A 22,533-nucleotide genomic window follows, 5' to 3' on the forward strand; every position below is an offset into this window, starting at 1 on the left:
AAACACACTGTTAAAAGACTGAAAAGATAAAATGACAGAAAACATTTAAAAATCATACACCTGGTAAGACGTTTGTATCCAGAATACATAAAGAACCACCAACATTCAATAATATGAAAACAAAACCCAATTAAAAAGTGGGCAATAGGCCGGGGCACGGTGGCTCACGCCTGTAATCCCAGCACTTTGGGAGGCCGAGGCGGGCGGATCACGAGGTCAGGAGATCGAGACCACCCTGGCTAACATGGTGAAACCCCGTCTCTACTAAAAATACAAAAAATTAGCCGGGTGTGGTGGCAGGCACCTGTAGTCCCAGCTATTCGGGAGGCTGAGGCAGGAGAATGGCGTGAACCCAGGAGGCGGAGCTAGCAGTGAGCCGAGATCGCTCCACTGCACTCCAGCCTGGGCGACAGAGCGAGACTCTGCACTCACTCCCCCCTCCAAAAAAAGAGAAACCATACCAAATGTTAATGAGAATGAGGAGCAATCAAAACTCTCCATATACTGCTGGTGGAAATATAAAATAGTACAACTGCTTTGGAAAACAGTTTGACAGTTTCTTGCAGTTAAGCACACACCAGGCATGTGCCCAGGCATTCCACTCCTAAGTATTTACCCAAGATAAATGAAAACAGTCCACACAAAGACTTGGGCATGAATGTTCACAGTAGCTGTATTTCCAACAGCCCAAAACCAGAACAAACCCATCAACGCATGAACTGACAAACTATGGGTGAGAATGCAACTCAGCAATTAAAATGAAATATTGGTATATGCAACATAAATGTATCTCAAACAAGTATGTTGAGTAAAAGAAGTTAGACAAAGGAAGCACACAGTTTACGATTCCATTCACATAAAAGTCTAGAAAATTCAAACTAATCTATAGAAACAGAAAGCATATCAGTGTTTGCTTGAGGACTGAGAGGGAGAGATTGAAAACATACATGAGAAAACTTTGGGTGTGATGGGTGTGTTCATTATCTTGACTGGGATAATGATTTCACAGGTATATAAGAGGTCAAAATTTATCAAATTGTACATTGTACATGAGTAGTTCTTACGCCAAAAATGCCTACTTCATGAGAAGAGGTTTATTTTTCTCAACTATACTGAAAACTCAGCATAATGTAAATGAAAACCCAAAAAGGTTCTGTGTAATTTCAGAATGCTTTTATTCAAGTGAATATCGCAGAATGTACTGTGACACTAGTCAAAAAAATTCTGAAAAGAAACGGCCTAAGAAATACTACCACATAATAGAAATCTAATAAAAATAGTTTCGTACTGGCCTACTAATACTTTGATCAATGGAACAAATAGAAGTTCAGAAGTTAACACTAGTATTTACAAGAAATGTATTAGATAATGCAAGTAGTATCTCAGATCTGTGGGAGAGATTATTCAAGTAAATGTGGTTGAGAATAATCTGGGTGCTAGGGTGAGGTGATCCCTACCTTAATGGGGTCACCTATTCCCTACTGTAAAGTTCATTCCCCATCCCCAGTTTTCCTCCCATAGTGTCATTCCTTATCTTCATAGCACTTTACACTTCATATGCTTTCTATTTTACTGTCTCCCATACTAAAAGAGCTCTGCTCATCATTTTTAGACCTAGTGTCTGACACATGATAGGTATTTAGTAAGTACTGTGTTGAATGAATTCATGAAGCAATGTATGATGGAACAACTGCACAACTGGAAAAAGGAATCATAAATGTGTCTGATGAAAACAAGCAAATGCTCATATAAAATCTCTACAACTTTCTAAACATTTTCAAGACAGAAGTTCAAAACGGAAAAGACAAGACTTGATGAAAAAAAAATGTAAAGCTTCTGAATGGAAAACAAAGGTCACAATAAATACAAATAAAAGGCAAACTGGGAAAACACATTTGGCACATGCGGACAGAGAAATTAATATCCCCAATCTATAATGACTATTTATAGACCAGTAAGAAAAAGATGCGCAAGCCCATAGCAAAATCTTTTTTAAAAAAGGAACATTAAGAGGCAATTTGTAAAAGATATTACAATTACCAATATATGGAATTAAAGAAATATCTGATAACTCTTATAATAAAAAAATTAAAAGTCAAAATGATTAGCTATCTTTTAAATTAGGAAACTGGTAGACATTTTTATTTGTTGTTCTGTTTTGTTTTGTTTACTTCTGAAACAGAGTCTTGCTCTGTCACCCAGGCTGGAGTGCAATGGCATGACCATTGCTCACTGCAGCCTCAAACTCCTGGCCTCAGACAATCGTCCTGCCTTGGCCTTCCAAAATGCTGGGATGACACGTGTGAGCCACCACACCCAAGAGTAGACATTTTTAAAGTAAGATTTAATATGTAAGGCTGCTAAGAGAGCTGAGAAGTGGACAGTGTTATGCCTGTTGGCATGAGAGTGAAATGATTTACTAGGAGAGAAAAATAGCTTACTCCTCCTGGGAGGCATCTTGATAATAAATACTAAAAGTCTTAAAGTTATACATTCCCTTTGAGTATTTCTAAGAACTTGAAGAAAACTCCATAGACATATACAAAATGCCATCTTCAAAAATGTTAACATCACAGGGCAATTTTAAATTGAAAAAGTAGAAACAAATATGGAATATTGAGAATTTAGCAAACACATCACAAAATATTAATGTGCAAAGAAGCATGACATATGTAACTCTCAAATGGTTCAAAAGAATTCTAAAAATAGTAATAATCATCTCTCTCTACATTCGCAAATGCATACACCAAAAATGTGTATATGCACACATATTAAGGGAGAAAGTGATACAACAACTGCAGTAGATTGTTAACAACTGAAGCTTCTGGGTCAAGGTTACATGGGAGGTTCTTTGTGCTACTATTCCAACACCTCTGTAGCGTTGAAATTTTTTCAAAATAAGCTAAAAATTAAAACTCAGCAAACAAAAACGTTCAGAAAGGAATGTTAAAGTCCCATTCACTCTTCATTCCCCATTCCTCTCCACAGATAATACTCTTGTAAAACTTCTGTTGTTTATTTTAGAGATGCAACTCACTATGTTGCCCAGGCTCACCTTGAACTCCTGGGCTCAAGTGATCCTCCCACCTCACTTTCCTGTGTAGCTGGAACTACAGGCATGTACCATTGTGCCTGGCTTAAAACATTTTCAAGTTGCACAAGTATCTTTAAAAATCTAGGATACTTTTCACTATATATTGAGTAAAAATCATATGTATATATTAATATAAATCATTACATAAAGTATCATTTCAGTCTTTTTTAATATGTCAATAACAAAGTCATCACCATAGGATGGTCCTGCTAATTTTATTTTCATCTTTCCATTAACTGTATTTTCTAAATCTTACATGGTGTATGGATGACATGTGCAATTTTAAAAAAGTATTATTTGAAAAAAGGTACTAAAAATTAGTTCATGCCATTTTCCAAATTCTGACATGCAATATAATATGAGAGATGATGCTTAGAGTTTGGACTCCAGAGTCAGAAATACCTGGGTATGAATTCCAGTTTTGAACTTAAGAGCTATATAATGTGTATTTACCCTATCACTTCCTCTGGTTTTTTGCATAGACCCTGCTACTTCAAGAAATTCTAGGTAAGGAAAATGACATCACAAAGCAAACTTTTCCCTATTTCCTGTAGGTTTTATAAAATATAATCTTGGAAAGCAAAAACATTGCCCTCAACACAAATCATATTATAGAGATAAAAATGCCACTAACCAGCCGGGCGCGGTGGCTCAGGCCTGCAATCCCAGCACTTTAGGAGGCTGAGGCGGGCGGATCATGAGGTCAGGAGATCGAGACCACGGTGAAACCCCGTCTCTACTAAAAATACAAAACTTAGCCGGGTGCGGTGGTGGGCGCCTGTAGTCCCAGCTACTTGGGAGGCTGAGGCAGTAGAATGGCATGAACCTGGGAGGTGGAGCTTGCAGTGAGCCGAGATCAAGCCATGGCACTTCAGCCTGGGCGACAGAGACTCTGTCTCAAAAAAAAAAAAAAGCCACTAACCACAGTATAAAAAATAAGATTGAGTGTAATTATGTATAAGACAGAAAACATACAAACATCTGGATTTATGCTAGAGTAGAATTTATTTAGAATTTAGTTCAGTAAGCTGTACTGAACAAAGACATTGCCAACAGCTGTTGTATTAGTCCATATCAGCTGTTAAAAGGGATATACTTACCCATCTAATATTAGACTTTCATAGGCAGCTTTTTTGTCACACACAGGACAAATCCAGGTGGGCTTCTTCTCATTCATTTGTAGATAAAGGGCAGCATCAAAACACTGCAGATGTGTACAAGTCACTGCACGGCATGGGATTGTCAGTCTCATTTTTCCTAACTACAGGACAGGAAACACAAAGAAAACTAGTTCAGAAAGGAGAACGAGCTCAGAGGGAATGTGGTCAGTTGTAAAAGTCTGAAGATGTCATACAAGAAGATGACAAAAATGAAAAATCCAAACCAGAATGTATTCCCAGGGAGATTAGAATATATTTTTATTCACTGATTGCCCTATGATTTTTGAAAAACCATTTCACTTTTTCAAAACAGGTAACATGTAAATCCAGATTCATATACGCTGAAAATATGACTCCTCCTTACCTGGTCCCCAGTTTCCCTATTTAGAGAACCACTGTTATCCATCTCTTGCATGTCCTTTCATAGATGTTCTAAGCATAAACCAAGTGTGTATTTAAAGTATTTTTCCCAGGAATTATAGGATACAATACACACTGTTTTCCAACTCACTTCTGTCATATAACTTGGTGACTACTGCACACAAATTGGTATATAAAAAACTACCATTATATGAAGGTATCATAATTTATTTAACCAGTACACTAATGACTGACATTTAAATTGTTTCCAATCTTTTATCACTACAATGCTGTAATGAGTATTTCTAAGATTCCTATATTTATAATATTTATAATTTCTAGAAGTGAAACTTCTGGGTGGAAAGAAAAGGACATTTGTAATTTTTGTCACATTAACACATTATCTTCCACAAAAAGTACCTACTGGGTTATGTATACAAGTGTATTAACGTGCTTTGTTCCACTCAACCTTCCCAATATAGTGTTATTAAATTCTTTGATCTCTGCCAATCTGGAAGGTGACAAATATCCCATTATAGTTGTGAACTACATTTCTCTTATTATTGGTAGTTGAGCCTCTTCTTTTACTTCTAAGAGTCATTTGTGTTTCTAAGAACTTTCTACCTATAACCTTTTCTCATTTCCCATCTGGTTATTAATCTTTTTCTATTTGTAGGCACTCTTTATATAAGAAATTAGCCATGTGTGTAATATGAACTGCAAATATATTTTTCATTTATGAAAATTTATTTTTATATAATCAACTGTGTTAATTTTTCAATATACTTTTGATTAACTCTAGTGCTGTTAAATTCGTATTGCAACTAGTAGTGGTCCATCGGCACCAAGACGTATACAACACCCAGATTTGGTCAGACCAGGTTTTCCTACATAATCCTTCAAACCTCCCCACATATTTCCCTTACAGAAAATATCACTATTTATAACCAGTCCTGCTATTTTGATTGAAAGTCTGTTTCTCCCACTAGATCTTAAGCTCCAAAAAGATGGTCTAGATCTCTGCTCACCACTGAATCCCACTGTCCTAGCACAATACTAGCTCATAGTATGTGCTCAGTATTTGTTGACCAGATAGGAGAATGAATGGAGATGGACCAGAAATGGGGAAAAGAACAAACAGGAAACGAAGAAGATGGACCTCCTTTTATGCTATAAAGTTTGAAAGAATTCATGGCAAAATTAAAACATTCTTAGTTCTGCCTGAGAGGCAGGCTTTTTAGGATGTTCTTTTTCTTTTGGTTCATCTGTAATTTCTAATTCCTCTAAAATGAACACCTGGTAACATAGTAATTTAAAAAGAAAATAATTTAGCTGAATCATCAACACAGAAGTAACATTTATATAGTTCCACCTACGTGCAAGGTACAGTGTTGACTACTTCACATTAATCTCAAAAACACTTTTACAATTACATAACAATTATACTAAAAGGATAGTATCATTATCATCCCCATTTTATAAATAAGGAAACTAAGGTACAAAGAAGCTAAGTAACCTAACACTACAAAGTTAGAAAATGGCAGAGCAGGTCTGACCTGGGAAGCTCCAGCCCTGCAGAGTCCACACTCTCATCACTGCTATACTGTCTCTACCTAAGTGTCTAACCAGAGTTCTAAAAGGGATCTTCGAAATTTCTGTGATTTGATCAAGGTATGTGGCACAATATAACTCATCACTTAGAACAGAAAAAGGTCGGAATAAAACCTGAGGCAGTTTCTCTTCTTATCATACATCTTTCTATATTTTTCCTGCCTTTAAAAACAAATTATTTCTTAAACAGACTCTTACAGTATGCCCAAGGCTTTTATATAAATCTCATAAAATCTTCATAACTCTATGACTCCAGAAAAGCTGGTATCTATATTTCTATTTCTGAAATGAAGATGCTGAAGCTACAAAAGGTTAAAACCACACACTCACTGAGACACAGCTGATAGAGCTATATCACAAATGGTCCTCACATTCCAGAGACATCCCAGTTTTATAACATTACAAATGGTGTTAGTTTTTTAATTTAATTACCCTCCTTTTCCTCTTTTGCTAAGTTTTTGTTCTATTAAAAATGAATGTTGACTAAATACCTATTCAGCACCCAATGAGATAACAGGTTTTTTAAATCCTTTCAATGATAAGATGAATAATTTTAATAGATTTTCCTATTATCCTTTTTTTAAATCACATGTTATTCTTTTTAAATAGTACCAACATAAACATTGGCTGGTTATTTAGAAAGTTTCCACCAATGTAAGTGAGTTGGCTTTTTTGCACAATCACTGTGTGGAAACAACTCAATCACTGAACTCGTTATTAAATTACACTATGCCTATTCAACAAAATGCCCACAATGATTAAAATAAGACCAATCTACACATATTAATATACTTAAGATACACTGTTAATTAAAAAACAGCAAGCCATAGGACAGTATATATTTTCCAATAAACATACATATAATTATATAGAGAATTACATCTAGAAAAATCCATCATGCTACTAGTAATATTACTTCTGAATAATAGACTTTGCAAATTTAAAATTATCATTTTTACTTTTCGGCTCTATTTGAATAATTTAAAAGTAGGTATTATTTGTCAATTTTTATAATTTTTTCTTTAAAATAACGTTCTAACTCAGCCTACCACGGTTTTAACAGTTATCTGTTCTCATTTGGTTTCAAAACCCCTTTGGACTCTTAAAAATGAAGACCTTGGCCAGGCACAGTGGCTCACCCCTGTAATTCTAGCACTGTGGTAGGCCGAAGTGGGTGGATCACCTGAGGTCAGGAGCTCGAGACCAGCCCAGTCAACATGGTGAAACTCAATCTTTACTAAAAATACAAAAATTAGCTGGGCGTGGTGGTGGGCCCCTGTAATCCCAGCTACTTGGGAGACTGAGGCAGGAGAATTGCTTGAACCTGGGAGGCAGACGTTGCAGTAAGCCGAGATCACACCACTGCACTCCAGCCTGGGCGACAAGAGCGAAACTCTGTCTCAAAAAAAACAAAACAAAAAAGGCCGGGCGCAGGCGTTCACGCCTGTAATTCCAGCATTTTGGGAAGCCAAAGAGGGTGGATCATGAGGTCAAAAGTTCGAGACCAGCCTGGCCAACATGGTGAAACCCCGTCTCTACTAACAATACAAAAATTAGCCAAGCATGGTGGCAGGCGCCTGTAATCTCAGCTACCTGGGAGGCTGAGGCAGGAGAACTGCTTAAACCCGGGAGGTGGAAGTTGCAGTGAGCTGAGATGGTGCTACTGCACTTCAGCCTGGGCGACAGAGCAAGACTCCGTCTCAAAAAAAAAAAAAAAAAAGAAAACAAAGAGAAAGAAAAAAAAATTAAGACATCAAAGACGCTTTATGTATGTGGGCTATAGTTATCAATATCTGTATATTAGAAATTAAAACATATTTTTAAAAGACAAGAGTACACAAGTACACATTCCATTAGCCATCAGAGCAACGACATCATCATCATCTATCAGGTAACCCACATTAAACATCACTTTATGCTCGTAAGAGAGAAAGAACACAAAAAGCCAAAATTATGTGTCAATATTATTATAAAAAGTTTTAATTTTGTAGTCCTCTTCAAAGAGTGTCAGGGACCTTCAGGTATCCATGGGCCACATTTTGCAAACCGCTGCTTAGGGACTGTTTTTGTCGTTTTCTTCTGTGCCGTTTCCATCTCTCCTGTCACAGCCTTAAAATTTCCACAGCATACAGAAATGAGAATATCCAGGACTATAAAAGTTGTTGAACCTAAATTTAATCCTACTCTAGTTGTCTTATAAGAACTAATGAGCATTTCCTAAGAAGGCATTTGTTACTAGCTAGCAAAATTTTGTCAATTTCCTAGTGACTATGGAATGTTATTAAAAAGGACCTGAATGTGCCATCAAAATAAATTCTAATTCTAATTTAACCAGATGAAGGTGCTTTTTTGAAATTTATTATTTTTATGAATGAAGTGGTATCTAAGTAATGCAACACTTTTTTCCTATAAAATGTTAAGCTGGCATTATCCAAATTCTATTCACTGTAGAGTAATTACTACCAATCTAAAGTAAGAGAGTTTTCAAGTTGAAAAGACCCAAACTGGTGGTTTCCAACTATTTTCAGCAGGACTTTTTTTTTTTTTTAAACATATTAGAATCTCAAGAGATAAAATCAAACCTAGCTTGCTTTCTTTTTCTCTCTCAGCTACTCAGCCCACCTCCGCAGGACAGACAGAAAATCACTAGCTGAAATCACCAAAGTGAAACTCCTATGTAAAATTCAGATATTGTGTTCAGAAATATAATTATGCACACTCAATTAGATCCTCTTCAATAACTACTGTGACATTACCTTCCTTTAGTCCCAAGGACAGAGGTTTTAGAATTCGCTCCCACTATTCAGGACTCACTTCTACTGCAAATCACCTTACGAAAATATTGTGAAATGTAATAAACATTTATTCTATAACCCTACATTATTATTTTCTCTTGTTTTTGCCAAATAACCCAGGGTTCACTTCTTATCCAAGTGCCTGGGGTTTATTTTTTTCCTTCTCCATTTCCCATTACTGCACCAGATCCCATGTTATCTCCATTGTTAGCCAGCTGGACTCCATTCTGCTTTTTCCAACTAATAATAGGACTGACTTTCTCAAACACTGCTTTCATCATCTAACTTCTGTCATCCATCCACCAAATCTAATCAACACACTTGTGTCTGGTAGTCTAATTAATATATACCACATATTACAGTTTAGCTACCCAACTTTATGTTAACACTACTACTATAGCCCAAAGAGTACCATTTATTCTTTTCTTAGAAAGTGCTCTGAAAAGATCGACGAACCCCGAGGAAAAGCTCAAAAGACAGTCTCACAAATAGACCTGTTATCACTTCTGAGCAGAGAGAAAAAAACACTTAAGAAACTTAAAACAAGATTTCAAAAACCTATTTGATCTGTTACTTCATTTCTTTAAGTAACTGAAAAGTTAATTTTCTTAAAATTGGTAATGTCTGAAAGGAACTGCTCTCTATTCTTACACAGAAGGAATCCTAACCTCTCTGATATGCTGCTTTCACTATTATTGAAAGTTTGGCTCATGAGATGGCCTATGCCTGTAATCCCAGCACTTTGGGAGGTCATGGTGGGCAGATCACTTGAGGTCAGGAGTTTGAGACCAGCCTGAGCAACATGGTGAAAGATCTCTACAAAAGACACCAAAATTAGCCAGGTGTGGTGGTATATGGCGGTAGTCCCTGGTACTCAGGAGGATGAGACGGGAAGATCACTTGAACCCAGGAGGTCAAAGCTGCAGTGAGCCGTGATCATGCCACTATGTTCCAGCATGGGTGACAGAGAGAGACCCTGTGTCAAAAAAATTTAAAAAGTCTGAGAATCCATTAGTATGTTTAGCCATTGCATTTGGTTTTGGTTGCTCTCATGTAGAATGGCAGTCTGTATGAAAAAAAAAAAAATTAAAAGATTCTAAGAAAATGGCACTGCATAACTGTAAAACTCCTTAGGTAAGTTGTGTAGAAGACTTTCTTCCTGATACAATAGTTTGACATCTAAAACATAATGGTGACATGAGTTTCCTCCCCATATGGTGACTGTATGTGGAATACAGCTGGCAATTAATGTTTGCTGAATATACTAGGGTTACATAATAAAAAAGTCAATATCCAACCATTTTTTAACCAACAAAAAGGTAATTTCACTTCTTTCAATCTACTATTAATTTTAACATGAGAGCGTAGAAAAAGAGAATAACCTGAAGACACTGAAAAGAACTCAAGCCTGAAGGTTTGCATAGAACTTGCGCTCAGAGGAAGTCGTGGGTCCTTCCGCATGCCTCCTAGAGCCTCTGCCACCACCTTCAGGGCTTTCAGGTCCTACCCTACTGGAACTGCACACCTCTTCCCTGCGTTTGACAAGAGCACATTCCCAGTATCCAAGCAATCCTGATATCAAAAAATTCTATTTCAATGAAGGCAAGCTCATATTTTTAAGTTAATGAAGATTAAAAGAGTGATGCTTCAAAAAAAGATTTGCAAATACCACTTTCCAGAATAAAAGAGACGTACTTGTAATCAGGACATGTATATTTTAGCCCAATCTGGCAGCATGGTATATTGGAAAGAGAACAGGAATGTCAGAACAGAATCTTTATCCTTGTTCTACCACTAACTGTAATTTGGGTTAGCCAACCTCGTTCAGTCTCAGTTTCTTCATCTACAAAATGAAGACAACTCCTCCACACAGGTTTGCTAAGATAGTTAAATAAAGAACATACAGTAGAAACTCAACAAATTATTCTCTTTTCTTTCTGACACAATTTCTCCCCATTTAAAAAACTGTACATTTCTCAAAATGGTGGGCAGTCATCAAACGCCCACAAAATTACATTATAAATTCCTGATTCCATGACTTTTCTCACCAAGTTCTTCTTAACTGGAAAGGGTTCCCCTCTAATTCATTCAATGTTCCTGATCCTCCCATCTCCTCTTGGTAGTATAACAGCCTAACTGTAAGTGAAGTCTGCTCCATTTTTATGGGAGTTGGTTTTATTTTTCAAACTCAATTATTAACATTCTAAGCAAGCCTCAATATTTTCTCCTACAATTAGCTCAGTGGCAAGTAAACAGGACGATGTGAGAGTTGCTAACTGATTTCTCCCTCATACTTTCTATGTAAGGAGATATAAAAGAAAAATTATTGTGCAATTTAAAAGACCATTACAAAGACATCCTACGCATCCTAACTCACTAAACCAAGAGCATCAATTAGCATTTATCAGGCCCCAGTCACTTTATTTTTCAGTATCATTTATATTCTTATAAAAGGAATCAGCTCTTAAAATATTTTTATTTATAGCTGTGTATTATCTACAACATTAATTACAACAGATTATTCTAAGCCTAAAGCTATCTTCCCTCTTCTTTGTATTCTTTGCATGCCCAAATAATACAAAGCATTGTGACTTAATCATGAAGATTCCTTAATGGGAAAAGACAAAAGTTCAGAATTCTATCATAATATATCATTCATTCCCACACTTACTTTTATAGGAAAGTTAATCATTTATAAAAAGTCAAATTCCTTAGAATGTTTTGTTGCTTTACTTACAGGGCACATCAAGGATACCCGAAGGCTAGTTGTAGCAATTTCACTATCAGGATCTGCAGTAAGTTTTTCTTTAACTTTAAAGAGAAGAGAAAAAAAATAAAATTAAAAAAAAATTAAGGGTGACAAAGAAATGGAATTATAGAAATATATAGCATCTTAAAACAAAATGTTAAATATTAATGTATTGAAAACACAATCACACTCCCAATGTAAGTTAAATAATTATGAACATGCAAATTCTTTGTTTAAATTCTTAAAATTTCTTTTTAAAAGTAAAACTGCTGGTAAGCAAGACTTTCAAAATAGAAAGCTGTGTAAGACTTAAGAACAAAACAACAATTAGGAGAGGAAGCTGGAATGCAGCAGTACCCTGAGCTTCAAAGCTTTTCCAACACACATTCATCACAGTTTTTATTATGCACTATTGTTTGTTTCCAACAATTACTAAATTTGTAAACAGAAAATATAAAAATATTCTTATACTTCCTTTGATAATTAAAAACTACTATGTGGTAATATCCACAATTTTACTCACCAGTAATGTATATAAATTAGTATATACACAAGCTAACAAATATATAATCTATTGATGTGAACAATATTTAAAGCATTAAAGCATCTCATATGCTCAATCTTTTTTTCTTTTTTTTTTTTTTTTAAATGCTGGGTCTTATAAACATTACTTACTTAGTGCTCTGGAATGATCAGGGTTTCTAATACCTTTCATTTTTAATCTCTGTAATAACATGGCTGATGTAAGCTGCCGTACAAGATATACAGACATGGAGTAATTCTACAAACAAACAAAAAAAACCCTGCATTAAAGATGAGAGATAATATTCTCTTTGTTTACATGAAATACTTATTTAAGAAACTCTGGTTTCTAAAAATAACATTCAAAATAACTTCTATGGAATGGTCAATGACTGCAAAGGGGACAAAATTCACCAAGCTATTTCAGTGAAAATAAAAGCTCAATCATTTAAAACTATTTCTTGATCATTTATCACTTTAAAACATTCGCTGTTATAGGAACATAGGTTGGGTCAATGGTTTCCAAACTATGGTTCTTACTTAGCAAAACTGGTACCTTAGGGGACACCCTGAAAATGTACCCTCCTATGACTAACCAGAATCTTGCTAACCAAAATCATTCTGCTTTTATTGACTTTATGTAATGGGGCTCTCATATTTTCACTTAAAAGAGGAGTTCCACTGCAGAAACAAATTTCAAATGCCAGTGGTCTGAATTAACACTGCAAACCCATTGTTCCAAAGTTCTAATTCTGGCAGAAGAGACCACCTGCTACAAGGCCTTTGAGTAAATCACTCAAATGAACCAGTTAGCAGCTTTCTTCTGAGAAAAGCTTTGATAAATTAACTCCTGTACCCCAAATGGGTATTTTACTGACAAGCAGCAGCTACTATAATATGTAAGACACATGAAGATATGATAAAAATTAAAAAGTCAAGGCCAGAAAACAAGTGTCCAATCCCATACCTGTTAGATCTGGCACAAAGGAACCTTCATTAGCTATTTATAGAGCTATGAAGAGATAAAATATAATTTCACATAAATGCTAAAAAATCCCCTATCTTCCCATTTTATTAAATATATTCATTCAATTGATTCTACAATAAACGTAATACTTTCAATAGTTGCCAAACCAAGTATTTTAAATATTTTTTAATGTTCTTTTAAATATCTAAATACCCAATTTATGGTGTAAATTTTAGGTCAATTAATCATTTTAATTATAAGGAAAGAGTATTATCCCCATTACATGGCAAAAGTTTTCAATGTCTACAATCATTTATTCCAATGTCTGTAAAGTTACTCCCAGCTCTGCAATTACCTTGGTGGCAAAACAAAAAATTCCTGCTATAAATAACGCCTCAATTTCTCCATCCATAAAACAGGAGTATTATTCTGTTTAGGAACATGTAATAGGAACACTGAAATTGATGCTTCATGTAATATTAACACTGAAGCTGATGGTCAGAAATTAACTGAAATCTCCTTTCCATTCATTATTTCAGTTATATAAACAAGTAATTCTAAAATGTAAATTCCTTGTTGTATTAACTGGTATCTCATAATTGACATAATTCATTATAAGACCAAAAATCAGCTGAAAGTTAAGTTCATCAACTTGAAGGTGTAGAGAAAATATTATAATTCTAAATAAATCTTTTTATACAAATGCTCACAGATTATCTGAAATATCAGTTGTTTATATAAAGGTTAGAACAGATTATTTCTAATCACAACATGTGTACATTTAACCATTTCTCCCCCAAACTGATAAAACTTTCCTTGTTCTTCTTCATAAATATTTATCATCCAAAGCTTCTAGTTTATTAAAATACTCAACACAACATTCATACAATTGCGGTTAAACCATTACCTTAAATATAAATATGCATATTTTCTTTCCAGGAAAATAAAGAGACGATATTCAAGAAAACTCAGAGCTAAACTTTTTAACTTTAAGAATCTCCATACTGCCGCCTCTGAACTGAAAATTACTGCTTTTTAGAGATTACAATCCACAAACAAAAAGAGCTGAAGCCAACAGCTTAAGAAAAAACACAGTAAGTCAACCCCCAGTGGGGTCACTGTCCTGCTACCCAAAACGGAGAGCTTTTACCTTCCCAATTTCTGATGCCCAAGAAATGGATATTTGGTTTGGCACAGCTGAAGATAACCTAACTAAAGATGTAATATTCAAGGGGCGTCCAGGGCGCTTCTGTTCAATCCCATTTTTAGGCGGTGGTGCGTAGCCCTATAACCATAAGAAAGAAAAATTATTTCAAATTATCTGCAGGAAGATTAAACATTTTCTCCAAGATAGACACAGGATCCTGCCCAATTTCAGTTACACTATTTTTATTTTAGCCTAAAAATCATATAGCCCTTATTATCATAATCAACCCAAAACAGGAAAACAACCTTTGAAAAAAAGTTACAAAATATTTCACAAGTCCAGAAAGGTAGGAAAAAAATCCATGTCCCATCATTAAAATTAAAGATGCTGACATCTTGCCACATTGGCTATGAATCGTTTTCCTTTTTTATAGGACACCAAGCTTTACAGATAAAGTCACAACTTTTTATAATGATTCATCCTTAGCAATCCCCATTTCAAATACATGCATATATTCGGGGTGGGAAAGAAAGAAAGCAAACTGGGAATTGAGGGGAAAGAAAGAACAAGCTAACGAATTTCATTTTTAAAATTTGGTGAGTGATAAAAATATTTTCCACTGCATTTTCTCTGGGTGGAACAGAAATGGTAATCTTTTAACCCAGGTCAAGTTAACAAATAAGGATAATCAGCATTTCAACTGTCATTAAATGAGCTTGATGGCTATCAGATAATACTGCTATTTATGCTTTAATCTACTTTTATCTAGTCATCAATCATTTGTTTTAAATAGCAAGTATACTCATTTCTGATTCGCAGTGTATCCAATTCCCAATTACCACAAGACTTCACTCTGATTTTTCAGAGCCAAAATAATGTATTTTTTAGAAAATTAAAATGTCTTAGCTGCAAAAAATCTACATATTGAAAAGTAGATACCATATTTCGCTGACGCTAGGATGTCATTGATGTAATTTAATTATGTACTATTGAGAAAGAGAAAATACTATGTATATATGGCAAAGAAATGGAAGCAAAATGAATTAACATATTCCCTTTTGGACATAAGAATCTTCTGAATCACTTTTCACGCCATCATTAATCCATACATTTTTCCACATAACACTCCCCTATGCACAAGCAGGAATTTTAGAGAAAAAAGTATCTTTTAAAACTGTATTTCATTCCACTAATGTCTCAGATTTCTCTGCAAGTCACTGACACCATTAACTGGATGTGTTAATGGGGATACAATCTGGATCTTATGAGAATCCATCAGTGAAAAGTTTTCAGACAACAGCCAGCATTCATGCTTCTTTCTCAAAATGTCCTTAAATTATTTTTTAACTGAAAAGCCAGGAGTACAGCTAACTAGTCACACCATGGCATTAACACCAAAGTTGTACAAGTGCAGACAATGATAATACATCACAGCTGACACCTGGTCACCAGCAATTTTAAGACACTTCTGGATTTCAGCAATGCTAAAATATGCACCTTAGGACCAATGAAAACTAGTACTGGTAGTATCACATGGCAAAGAGGACCACACCCTGTCTACCACAACTTGGGAACTGTCTCATAAGGGGCAGGACAGTAATTATTAAATGGTAGTCCACATGATAATGTGTAATCTATAACTTGCAAAAAATTTTGAAAGTAATTAAAAACGTTTGAGCAGGGGAGTAAAAGACAAAGAGAAGAACTTAACTTGCACTAGAATACAGAAATGAAAGAGAGAGAGACAGTGTGTGTGTGTGAGTGTGTGTGTGTGTGTGTGTGAGAGAGTGTGTGTGTGTATGAAGGTTATGCCCATCTTAAGTTGCTCAAGCGAAAAAAAAAAAAAAAAAAAGTTGCTCAGAAAAAGAAAAAAAAAAAAAACTCCTAAGATAAGTCCTCTTAAAAAGACTCAAGAAGTTGATTCAATGAGCAACAAGTACAAGGAATATCAACACCAGTATCTAGGTAATTCTGAACGAAACTTCTGTTTTGCCTGTTTTGGGCCTGGAAGATAATTCTGTCTGCTGGTATGTCCACTAGTAGGTTAACCAAGTAAAAATGATACAGGGTCTGTCAGGAGGATAAAAATAACTCATGAACTAAAATGTGCACTCTGGAAATTAGAATTTAAGACATAACACAGTCTGACACAGTAGAAAAGGGCAACAGAAGCAGGGAGAGTGACACTCATGTAAGAATGAAGTGTCAGCAAACTCAGAATCATGTTAGTTTCACTCAGTGTAAAGCGTTTTCAATCTATTCTATATCCCATTTGAGTAGTGTGACTTTACTGGTAATTCTGAGTTATCTGATAACCTGTATTCTACCTCTAACCATCAGCACCACCCCTACCCAACCATCAATTTCCTGGTTATTGAGAATATATTAATAGTTGGAATTTTACAAAATATAAAGTTTAGCCTTCACACATATTTCTAACAATTTTCCATATTTAAAGCAAAAATAAAGTCAAGTTCATGTGACAGGGAACCAGTGGGGCAAATCTGCAAGCTTTCTAAGCAAAGGCTGCTGGACAGCACCAGCGGAAGACTTTGTGGTGGTCCTGTGACACACTCAAATAATTTTTTATGTTTCATGCTCTGATGACACCCTACCCTACTTGCAACTGTGACAAAAGTTGTCCACAATTATTCTACTTTAACATTTTCCTCCAAATTTTCTAATTATCACTACTACTTGAATACTTCTAACACAGATTTACTTTTTAACTTTATAGAAATTTTCAAACATACACAAGAAAGGTACAAACAGCAGGGACCCACCAACCAGGTTCAATAATTATCCACGTTGCCAATTTTGTTTCAAATGCTTTTGGCCCCAAAGCCAATCTGCCCTAAAACACACACGCCACAAAAATACACATTTCTTTTTGCCCTTGAGTATTTAAACTCAAATTCTAGACATGCCATTTAACCCAGATATTCAACATGGATCTCTAATAAGACTTTAAAAACCTACAGTATTACAACCCCACAAAAATAACCAGTTTTAAAAAATCACCTAATACCTTGTCTTTCGATTCAGATTTCCCAGGTGCCTCAAAATTTATTTTCCTTTCATCCTTTTATTATTGAAAATTTTAAACATATACAAAAATAGAGAAAAAAGTATAACACGTATATATCTATCAGTTCAGTAATTTACTTACCCATGAACAATCTTTACCTACTCTACTCAACCCCCACTCCAGATTATTTTAAAGCAAATCTCAGATATATTTTCTATTTTCTCCATATGTAGTTTAGTACAGTCCTTTTACGGCTTGAATCATAATTAAAAACTAGAGCCCCACACCACACTTAGTTATGTCTCTGAAGTCTCCTTTATTCTATAAACACAACCCCTGCCGTCTCCAAACACACACTTTTTCCCCAATGCTGTTGTTCTACTGGAGAAACCAGGACTTTTGACCTGAAGAACGACTTCGCATTTTAGATTAGGTATTTTGCTTCCTCGAAGTATGAGATTTGTTGCTCTATCTCCCATATATTTTTAAAACCACTAATTAGTTGTATAAGCATGATTAAACTTGGGGTCAAAATTTTAGAAACAAAAAACTTCAGAGAAAATGTTGCATACTTCATATGGTACCACATCATAATGCACAGAAGGTTGTTTGCCCTGTTTTCAGTGGTGTCAAGACTGATTAGGAGTTCAGGGGATGTCAGCCTGATCCCTCCACTATAAAGTTCCCCGTCAAGTTTTGGCATCCATTGATGATAGCAACCTAGACCCATTATATGATTATGAATTGTGGAATAATGATTTTCTAATTCTATTACCCTTTTGATTGTATTAGCCAAAATGTTTCCATAAAGAGCTTGACCAAATCAACAGCCGGTCACCTTGAAATAAATGATTCTCTTCCTTAATCTTCAGAGCAGTGTGTTAGTGCAACCTCCAGTGGCTTATTTTAGTATAATTATTATAAACACACTTACATATTTGATAGTTTTGAGTCTACTATAATCATTATTCTTTCAGATGTCAAAATTATCACTTCTCAGGTAAGGAGGTGCCTCTTCAAATTGGGGTGAGTGCACACAAGTATGTGTTTTAAAAGAAGAAATGTTGAGTTTACGTCAGTCCTGATTCACTGTGAGGCAGGCCATCAGGGTGACTAACACACAGCATCAGGAAACATAAATCCATGAGCTCAGAAATAGAATTTATAAGAAGGAGGCCAGTACTGATAAGTCTTCTGGCTGCACCAAAAGGAACTACTTGGAGATTGTTGCCAGCTGAATTACAGCACATATCCTCTCTACACTCTTTAGGTCTTTCAAAGAAATATTCTTGTCAACCCTTCTTCCTTCCTTCAACTTTAGAGCTACACAAGTTTTATAGACATTTCTCACAAATTGTTTAGAAGAAAAATAATTCAGCTTCTTAAAATAACTCCTAAGCAAAGAGGGCCTTTTTCTTTCTTCTGCCCATTAAAAACATGGAATGTTCTCATCTGGCTGTCAGTCTGTAGAATAGCAGCCCTTGGAGTCAAAGCTGGGAGATGGTCTCTGCAGCAGGTTCTTGTCTGTCCACACTGCATGTCACCATCCCACAAGCCCTACTATGAGCTGCTGTCTTCCTTGGACCAAGGGAACCTGGAAAATGAATGCATGAAGGTGTTTTGTAAAACTCAGCATCTTGATGTAGGTTAAAAAGCACACATGCTGCTTGTATCACTATTTGATCCTTAACAGTCTAGGGACACGCTGCCCTTTTCAAAGTAATACCATTTCCCATTCCTATGTTTACTTTGTACATGCAGTACAGTGGTCAACTGCCACGGGTCCACAAAGACTGGATGTTACCATAAGATCATACACATAAGGACCTCCTCCAGGACATAGACAAATGCAACCATATTCAGGGCTCCAATGGGCAATTCATGACTGTCTCAAGCTTTTTCCTCCAGGATTCATGGTTCAATACACCAGGATCATGGGCAAGGACCACCTATCAAACTTCTTTTGTGGCTTGTTGATGCTTCTTAAAACTGGAACAAAGTCCCTGAGGCTCTCCATGGTGCAAGAGCTCAATATAACTCCTATAGGGCCACAGCAGCTTTCTTCTTCTGAGGCTGCAGCATACTCATGTAATTCTTAAAAACTGCAGAATCTTGTTTTACATTAAAAAAGACTCCATATTTCATTATCCCAATCAACAGCAATTGTGGATCAAGTGGTGGTTTAAGATGTTTTCCATAAGATGCGAATTTCTGTCAGTTGTTCTACAGGACTTTACGGAGCTAGGGTAAAAAGACTCTTTGGGAAAGGCAGGCATTTGATTTTCTTTGGGATGGCCCTATAAGGGTCAGGCAAGTCCTCCCCATTGCCTTCTGTTTTTGAGATATATCTTTGCTGTTCTCTCAATGCTCCATTTCTTCTCTTCTTTCACAAGTGCCCATGGAGCTGCTGCAGGCCCCTGGCTCCAGGCATGACAGACTCATTAGACAAACGGTGTTTTGTGTAGTAGTCAATATGTTCATAAATAGGCTAATACAAGTAATCAAGGGTTAGTGGGTGCTTTGGGGCAGAAATCAGCAGTAATTAAGCAACAATGCCCCAGAGGAAGTACTCAACTGCCTAATTTCTTCTCACTCTAAAGAACTGGAAGTAACAAACTCTAAGCCATCCTCAGTGGTGCTGTGGACCTACAGAAAGGTATCATCCCAAAATGTGACAATGACTGGTCCATTTGGAAATTCTGGTAACTTCTATGTTTACACATCTGTAGCCACCATATTTTCCACAGCAATGCCAGAGATTCAGATGCAGCTCCCATCACTGGCACAGTCACATGATGATACAGGGTAAGTCTTCAAGGTGAGTCCAAAGATACCAAGAAGCCCTCCGTTGTCTTATTTTTCATCATAGATAATGGGAGGGGCAAATAGCAATGAGAGTCAAAGGTCAAAGAAATCTTAGCAGCCAAGCGCAGTGGCTCACACCTGTAATCCCAACACCTTGGGAGGCCAACACAGGTGGATCGCTTGAGCCCAGGAGTTCAAGACCAGCCTGGGAAACATGGCGAAGCCCTGTCTCTACAAAAAATACAAAAATTTGCCAGGCATGGTGGCACATGCTTGTAGTCCCAGCTACTAAGGAGAGTGAGATGGGAGAATCGCTTGAGCCTCTAGGAGGCTGAGAGTACAGAGTGAGCCGAGACTACACTAATGCACTCCAGACTGGGCAACAGACCTGAGAGCTTTCTTTCTTTTTTTTTTTTTTTTAATTAAAGAAAAAATGAAATCTTAGCACATGCAAGGCAAAGAAAAATGGATATGAAAAGGCCATGGGACAGGTGCACAGGGATGTGTTTTGATCTGTTTTGCCAGGCTTTCTTTGCCACACATGCAGTATCTTTTTTTTTTTCATTTCATTTTTTTCACATAATTTTTTAAAATTACACTTTATGTTCTAGGGTACATGTGCACAACGTGCAGGTTTGTTACATATGTATACATGTGCCATGTTGGTGTGCTGCACCCATTAACTCGTCATCCATTTACATTAGGTATATCTCCTAATGCTACCCTTCCCCTCTCCCGCTACCCCACAACAGGCCCTGGTGTGTGATGTTCCCCTTCCTGTGTCCAAGTGTTCTCATTGTTCAATTCTCACCTATGAGTGAGAACATGCGGTGTTTGGTTTTCTGTTCTTGCGATAGTTTGCTGAGAATGATGGTTTCCAGTTGCATCCATGTCCCTACAAAGGACATGAACTCATCCTTTTTTATGGCTGCATAGTATTCCATGGTGTATATGTGCCACATTTTCTTTCAGCTCTAAGTAGGGCTGCTTCTTCCCTTGGTTCAGATCTTTGTGCAAACTAGCCAAATAAAAGATAATGGCCAGGCACGGTGGCTCATGCCTCTAATCCCAGCACTTTGGGAGGCCGAGGCAGGCAGATCACGAGGTCAGGAGTTCGAGATCAGCCAGCCAACATGGTGAAACCCTGTCTCTACTAAAATTACAAAAATCAGCCAGGTGTGGTGGTGGGCACCTGTAATCCCAGCTACTCGGAAGGCTAAGGCTGGAGAACTGCCTGAACCCGGGAGGCAGAGGTTGCAGTAAGCCGAGATTACACCACTGCACTCCAGCATGGGTGACACAGCAAGACTCTTACCTTGGGTTGGGGTGGGAGGTGAGCAGGAAAAAAAGATAGCTTCTGAGAATCTGGTTGCTAGTAGCCGGAAACCTGACAAAATAAATGTCCCACCTGGGGAAACATGTATGGGCCACGTAAGCAATCCTCCCTGACCATACCTACTCAGCCTCTGCAATTCCCCTTCACTCCCGGGACTGTCTCAATGGATTTGTTTCATACGCATCTTTCAAAGAGTCAGTCAGTGATGCAGTGTTGCTTAAACCCTTCAAAATTCACAAAACAAGTATTTCTCAGGTCTCTAAGTCCACAGGCTGTGTATGTGACAAATGAGCCTCCTGACAACCAAGAGAAGTCAGATGCCTCTGTCTACAAGACCAGGGTCAGTTTCAGTCATGGGCTTTCTTCACTTTGGGGCTCAATTCTTAGCACTTGGCTCTGTAGAGCCCAGAGTCCTAGATCATATTGTCTGACTTGCTTGGCTACTCATGAGTATTGCTCATATATTTAGTCTAGAGCCCAGTCTCGTGTTTAGCAGGGATATTACACAGCTTCCCCATTTCCTCAATAGTTGCAGAGTGTCAGCTCTGGTGAAATGACAACTGGGGCTAGTCATGAGTCACTGCTCTCTTAGGGATTCACTTACAGTAAACACACCTCCAATTTTGTAATGCTTGACAAACATGCCATGTTGTACTATTTTTTTGATTATGGTTTTGCTGGCCTTCCTAAGGAATGGTACCAATTTAGTAATGTATCCAAAATGGAAACCAATACATAGTCCAGTTCTACGTTTTTTATTTTATTATTTTAAGACTTGACTATCAGGATTTGAACAGTTAAAAGCCATCTATTAGGCCAGAGACAGGCTGTATGCATTTACATTGTATACATCCTAGGTGCTGAAGCCCATGTACTCTCTCACTGCTTAAATGTGTTGTCACCCAACAATCACTGCACCCACCCACCACAAGCGAATGCATCATCAAGGCCCAAGCTGG

At 36.7% G+C, this 22,533-nt stretch overlaps 1 protein-coding gene across 7 annotated transcripts in view; it reads right to left on the reverse strand.

Annotated features, from left to right (window-relative positions):
• PIAS2 (protein inhibitor of activated STAT 2) overlaps positions 1–22,533 on the reverse strand; it is a 108,044-nt gene that overhangs the window by 21,740 nt on the left and 63,771 nt on the right. For all 7 annotated transcript variants that reach the window (XM_025365434.1, XM_025365435.1, XM_025365436.1 and 4 more), the window contains 4 exons: positions 14,409–14,543; positions 12,445–12,550; positions 11,758–11,831; positions 4,195–4,355 (listed from right to left, as the gene is read on the reverse strand). In XM_025365434.1, coding sequence (XP_025221219.1) covers positions 4,195–4,355; positions 11,758–11,831; positions 12,445–12,550; positions 14,409–14,543 — 476 coding nt within the window. The remainder of the gene's footprint in view (positions 1–4,194; positions 4,356–11,757; positions 11,832–12,444; positions 12,551–14,408; positions 14,544–22,533) is intronic.

The sequence above is a fragment of the Theropithecus gelada genome, chromosome 18 (assembly GCF_003255815.1).
Source record: "Theropithecus gelada isolate Dixy chromosome 18, Tgel_1.0, whole genome shotgun sequence".
In the NCBI taxonomy this organism is placed as follows: Eukaryota; Metazoa; Chordata; class Mammalia; order Primates; family Cercopithecidae; genus Theropithecus; species Theropithecus gelada.